Genomic DNA, 6,860 nt, shown 5'->3' with positions numbered 1-6,860 from the left:
ACCCCAGGGCTCCACTCTGGGTCCCCTGCTATTCCTCTTTCACATTCTTCCTCTTGGCAATATTTTCCATCATTTGCTGATGACACTCAGCTCTACTTTTGAATCTTGACTTCCTTCCTTGTCTTTGGCCTTCCACTATTCCAACCCACCGCCTTTTCCACCCGTCTAACTGAAATCAAATCCTGGTTCTCCTGCAACTTTTTACAAATGAACAGCAATAAAACTGAAGTCCTTGTTAAATATTGATAGCTCAATCGTACTTCCCGACTTCACCCTTCCCTATCACAGAAAACCACTGCCATTCTTGCAGAATTATGGGAAATTTAATATGTGACCATGAAGCCATGTCTGACCTGGCTGCGGCCTGGACGTGACTCAGCTTCAGAGGAAACTCCAGCAGATTCTCATTTTTTTTTTTTCTGAGCTTCCTGAAAGAAAAAAATTCAATTACTGGGAGTCAATTTGAGTTTTACACGTTCAGTATTGGAGCCGTCACCGTTCATGTCTAAACCTTTGACGACTGAATCAGCAAAGACACAAAGATGAAGCTGAAGCTAAACAAGAACGAAAATTACCACAAAGAGACCTTAACCCTCTGTGGTACCACAGACCAAGCGAAAAGCAAAAAGAAAGATGTAACACGACAAAGACTAAAAGCGCAAGAACTAAAATAAGCGAAAAAGCATTTCCTGCATAGCCTCCCTGCAACACACACAAAACAACCGACACAGACGTTAAACACAAACACAGTCCTGGACATTTGGAGACTGTTCAGCAGGAGAACTGCATTTCCCATGAAGCACCAGTTCTAATGCACCTTTACTGACGTCAGGCAACACTGACAACAACAACAAGGAAGGAGGAAGAAGTCTTCAGTTTAACTCTACGATGGCCATGTTTAACAATCCTTAGAATTTATTCAGTGGTGTCTCAATCCGCATGAAGATATTTATGATCTAGAAATACTTCAACAGGGAGGAAACTAGAAGAAAACTACAATCAACAGGTAAAGATCTGGAGCATTCATTCATGTCCTTCTCTTTGTGGTAGCCTTGGATTATAATCTGCCTTCGTCTCGTAGAGTGTTCCTCACACAGAAGGATGTAGTGAAGGGGTTTGTGATTTTCTTACTTCTACTGCAGTGGTTATTTTCTCAGTTTCATCGAATGTATGTGAATTAAAGCAGTCATGAAAATGTGTCATCAAACTGTGTTTTAGCTCATTTTACCACCTAAACATTTAGCTGACCAACGTTTTTAAATGTGCTCTGCTGTAAAAAGTTTCAAACTGTTTCTCTTCCTGGAATTAGTCAACGTCTGATAACCACTCCCTCTTCCTGGAGCAGCTCCACTCATATTTCTTCATGTTTCCTTGTTCCCTCCCCTTTAGATCTCTACATTGAAGATGGGTGTAACCAGCATGTGGTGAAGTGTGAGAGCTGCCAGGCTCCATTCACTGTAGAATCACGTTGTTCAGATCAGAGCTCAGACTAGTTTGACTTCTAGCAAACAGAAACTCACACAATCGTCGACACTGAGAGGTGAAATGGAGCAGAAAGGAGTTCAGCTGGACATAGAAACCTTCTCTTGTTCCATCTGTCTGGATCTACTGAAGGATCCTGTGACTACTTCCTGTGGACACAGCTACTGCATGAACTGTATTAAAAGCCACTGGGATGGAGAAGACCAGAAGGGAATCTACAGCTGCCCTCAGTGCAGGAAGACTTTCACACCGAGGCCTGTCCTGGAGAAAAACACCATCATAGCAGAGTTAGTGGAGCAGCTGAAGAAGACTGGACTCCAAGCTGCTCCAGCTGATCACTGCTATGCTGGACCTGAAGATGTGGCCTGTGATGTCTGCACTGGAAGGAAGCTGAAAGCCTTCAAGTCCTGTCTGGTTTGTCCGGCCTCTTACTGTAAGAAACACCTCCAACCTCACTATGATGTAGCTCCATTAAAGAAACACAAGCTGGTGGAGCCCTCCAAGAAGCTCCAGGAGAACATCTGCTCTCGTCATGATGAGGTGATGAAGATTTTCTGTCGTACTGATCAGCAGAGTATCTGTTATCTGTGCACAATGGATGAACATAAAGGCCATGAAACAGTCCCAGCTGCAGCAGAAAGGACTGAGAAGCAGAAGGAGGTGGAGGTGATGGTACAAAAAATCCTGCAGGGAATCCAGGAGAGAAAGAAAGATGTGGAGCTGCTTGGACAGGAGCTGAAGGCCATCAATGGTTCTGCTGATAAAACAGTGGAGGACAGTCAGGAGATCTTCAATGAGATGATCCGTCTCATCCAGAAAACAAGCTCTGACGTGATGCAGCTGGTCAGATCCCAGCAGGAAACTGAAAAGAGCCGAGTCAAAGACCTTCAGGAGAAGCTGGAGCAGGAGATGACTGAGCTGGAGAGGAAAGGCTCCGAGCTGAAGCAGCTCTTAAACACAGAGGATCACAACCAGTTTCTACACAACTACCCCTCACTGCCACCACCCAGTGAGTCTCCACACTCATCCAGCATCAAGATTCGTCCTCTGAGGTACTTTGATGACGTGAAAGCGGCTGTGACAGAGACCAGAGAGAAACTACAGGACATTCTGAGAGATACATGGACAAACATCTCACTGACAGTGACTGAAGTGGATGTTTTACTGCCACAACCAGAGCCAAAGACCAGAGATGAATTCTTGAAATATTCACGTGAACTCACACTGGATCCAAACACAGCACACACATGGCTGTTATTATCTGAGGAGAACAGAAAAGTAACATTAATGAATCAACAACAGTCTTATTCTGATCATCCAGACAGATTCACTTATTATGGTCAGGTCCTGAGTAGAGAGAGTCTGACTGGACGTTGTTACTGGGAGGTGAAGAGGAGAGGAGGAAGAGTTAATGTAGCAGTCACATACAAGAATATCAGCAGAGCAGGGAACTCACATGAATGTAGATTTGGATTCAATGACAAATCCTGGTCATTACGTGAAGACACAACCAGTTATAGATTTTACTACAACAATGTCTCAACTGACGTCTCAGGTCCTGTTTCCTCCAGAGTAGGAGTGTACCTGGATCACAGAGCAGGTATTCTGTCTTTCTACAGCGTCTCTGAAGCCATGACCCTAATCCACAGAGTCCAGACCACATTCACTCAGCCTCTCTATGCTGGACTTGCTCTTGATTCTGGAGCCACTGCTGAGTTGATTAAAGGCAAATAGACAGAAGTCACTTCAGGGACAGTTGGTTAAAATGTGTCTTTTAGTCTCAAGCTGAAGCTTCACATGATGAATAAAGCTGCTGTTTTTGTCATTTGTGTTTAACTTTTATTAGTTCTAGTTAAATTAGTGAGTAGGAATAAAAGTCAAGGATTTTGACTTTGATATAAAACTCATTTGCATTTGTTTGTTCTATCGTTGTATTGGAGTTGATTTGTTTTTCCCTGGAGCCTTGAATTGATCTAATCATGTGGACATATTGATTGATGTAAAGAGTTTTCTTCAATATAACCAGTTTATTCTTCCATTAAAACATATGGATGGACTTTATGTTAGTCTCAACGTGGACATCTAAAGGTTTTTTTCTTCTACATTCTTCATTCCTGTTTTTTTGTGCTTCTAATAAAGTTTCCTTGAATCATTAATAAAAGTTGACAGAGTTTAAACACCACAGAGTTTCAATGAGGTCTTTCTGGTACCGACAGGGACGATGGAATAAGATGGTTTAAGGTTAAAGAATAATTAAGAAAGAAGGTTGCAGATAAATCTTAGGTCAGGGTTAAATCAATTCAAATCCATTTCTAAACATCTTTAAACAGGTGTCTCCACTACGTCCATACTTCCATAACAATGTCTATAACAATGATGGATGTCTCCGTTTACTGGAGTGTATCAGGGTTATCAGGGAGTCACTAAAATGTTTGATCCAACTGTGTTTGAAGAGGATAAAAGAAATGGAATATGACAAGACTATGACAGACAGTACATTTGAACTGATGTTTCAGTCTTGAACAGAAATATTATTCATTGGTATATATATTAAATATTCAACAAGCCCTCCAACTTATACGACCATATAGGTCGTGTGTACATGCTCTCGAATACGACCCATGGGAGCGTTTCTTGCACTAAGTCCTACTGGTAACAGGAGAGTATTGCGGATTGCGGGGATTAATCCACTACATCGGTGTCATAGTTGGACGAATTAAGGTAAGTACAGCAAATGTGTTTAATTGACATTTGAGAACAATATAACATGTTGTCAGCTCATTTTAATGTTGTTTCACTGTCTAGTATACTATCTAGAATTACCATGTTATAAGAGCTAACGTTGCATTAAAACAACGCTTGCCAAGAGTTATATTTTTGAAAAGTAAGCTAACTAGCTAGCATTATAACAGCTATGTATGACTTCCAGAAGACGTCAGGACATGCACAGGTGAAAACCTGGAATGGAAAAGGACAGACAGATAAGACAGGTGTCCATTGGTGTCTGTAAGCCGATTTTGAAATGCTATTATCATACTTTACATACTTAATTTACCAATCACAGTATCTATTGTTCTGAAGAGAAAGCGTGTATTAAAGTAGTTAAGTAATGTATTAACTTATAACTACCCTATGTCTGAATCAGGCATAGTCCCTGAGAACCTGAGGCCCTCTTGACAGGTCAGAGTGATCATTAGATCATTTAAAAGAGTGTCATCAGTAATTTTATTATCACTATATGAATACCTGTCAAACTGTTTCAGTGAGAACAGTCTCATTCTAGCCTTCTCTTAACCCATAGCCTGCATCACTGTTTGATTGGCCATGATTTCTACAAAGGAACATAACATGCATATAATAGTAAGATACTGACTGGAAAATAAGGGGTAAACATGAAGTTAAACAGACAGGTAGCTCCTTGATTAGACAGTTTTGCTGATGTCATCCAGCATCAAAAGGACTTAAAGTCAAATCTAATTTTATTTATATAGCCCGAAATCAAATCAATTCAATTCGTCCCAGGGGGTTTACAATCTATACAGTATGTGACATCATCTGTCCTTAGACCCTCAGTTTCGCTAAGGAACAACTAATTCTGACAAGTTTCTGCAGTACATTATATTTCTGATGTTAGAAGCACTATGAGTAATGTTATACTGCAAACTGAAAACATGATGTTTGTACCTTGTAGGTGCCTGACTACATAGTATGTACGTTGTGTACTTCATGCATACTGTGTTACATAATGCACTTTTTTATCTAACTTGGCTACACTAATTTATCGCGTCATCTTCTAATATAGGCTGTTCCATACATGTACAGAATGTGTATCATTTTACCAGGTATTCTGATTACAAAATGCCTGCATACCTGAGGAATCAATGTGTCGTTGGAAATTGTACATTTTCCAATAATTTTCAAACAATTTAACAGTAATACTTAAAGCTGTCTATCTGTCTGTCTTGCAGTGGGACAAAGTGGAAAAACTCCTGGGAGCCAAAAGACAACATTCAAAGCTAACTTCCTGAAATAGCCAATAAATTGTTTGAGACTGTTACTGTGTCATATTGATTTTGTTGTTGTTGCTGTGATGTATGCCACTTATGGAGACTAACAGGGGATTATACCATATTGTGGAAATCAAAAATGTTCAAATATAGACATGTTTCTTTTTTATTAATTCATTTTATTGTTTGATTCAGACTGGTATTTAATTGATGACAAGAGTCATCAATTAAATAGATAACATGTTTGATGATAGGCTGTATGAGTGTACTGAAGATAATCTACCATTGTGTCTAAATACTGTTTCATTCTTCTGTTCTGGGAGCTCCTCTCCTATAACCTTGTGTTGTGTGAGATTCTGTGCACTGCTTGAATAAAGAAACGCTGACTTGGAGATCCTCATTGCAAGAGTGGTGATTCCTTTTTTCACCTCACACATTACAAGCTATAACTCAAAATAAAGCATTTCCTCCTGGTGTGGGAAAAGTATTTCCAATGACTGGTACTCAAAGGAACTAAGATCTGTAGCTGATTTATTCCAAAATGCCACACAGACACTTTTTTGGTTTTCTTCAGGTTAGACATTTTTAGACATAGAGAGTCCAACTGATAGCTTCCTCCTCAACTTTACTCTAACTGCTTTTAATAACAGAACATTCATTCATTCATCTTCTGTACCTGGTTATTCCTGTTAAGGGTCGTGGGGTCTGCTGGAGCTTATCCCAGCTGTCATCGGGCGAGAGGCGGGGTCCACCCTGGACAGGTCGGCAGTCTATCTCAGGGCTAACACAGAGAGACAGACAACCATTCACACTCACACCTACAGCCAATTTGTTTCAGAGTATCTGGCAACCTTTTCTTGACTACCTTCCTGGTGATCTTGGTGGCCTGCTGCAGAAAGGGTGACCACACTTTGTCTTCACTAATAAGTCCTAAATACTTTATTATACTATTTTTTTATTGACTTTTCATTTTTTGGACATAGTACTAATGTAAACAATATGTAGGCTACGTGATGGAACTCATGTATGTGAATTAATTGACCTATGTTTTATACGTCGGCAACATCTGCGCTTGTTGGTTTGTTGTTTGATTGTGTAAAATTACTAAAATATATTATAAAAAAAGAAAAAGAACAGGCTCTGACGAAAAGGCTGTAGTCCTGGAGAGCTTTTATGTCTTCTGTCTTAATAGGAGGCCATGAAAGAGCCCTTTCCATATATGCAGAGGCAACTTTCTGCACATTTCCACAGTGCTCACATAACAAGGCTTTAGCTTTGACATAGCCCCTTTCTGGTTCAAAGTGTTGGCAGCTTCTCACCAGTTCCTTAGGGTGACCCCTAGTGTACTGTTCCAGGAAATAGAGTCTGTCA

General features: G+C 40.2%; 1 protein-coding gene across 1 annotated transcript; it reads left to right on the top strand.

Annotated features, from left to right (window-relative positions):
• The first annotated feature begins 1,530 nt into the window (after nucleotides 1-1,530).
• On the top strand, nucleotides 1,531-3,367 carry LOC311505897 (tripartite motif-containing protein 16-like). The gene has a single exon (XM_084569720.1). The coding sequence runs from the start codon at nucleotides 1,546-1,548 to the stop codon at nucleotides 3,214-3,216; it is 1,671 nt and encodes a 556-aa protein (XP_084425846.1). The 5' UTR covers nucleotides 1,531-1,545; the 3' UTR covers nucleotides 3,217-3,367.
• The last annotated feature ends 3,493 nt before the right edge of the window (nucleotides 3,368-6,860 follow it).

Source organism: Chelon labrosus, assembly GCF_963514085.1.
Source record: "Chelon labrosus genome assembly, chromosome: 1".
Lineage (NCBI taxonomy): Eukaryota > Metazoa > Chordata > Actinopteri > Mugiliformes > Mugilidae > Chelon > Chelon labrosus.
The sequence above is the reverse complement of the archived record's forward strand: the minus strand, read 5'-3'. Positions and strand labels throughout refer to the sequence as shown.

Bases quoted from the DNA above. Each gene is read 5' to 3' on its own strand.
- LOC311505897 (XM_084569720.1), top strand. From the start codon at position 1,546: ATGGAGCAGAAAGGAGTTCAGCTGGACATAGAAACCTTCTCTTGTTCC.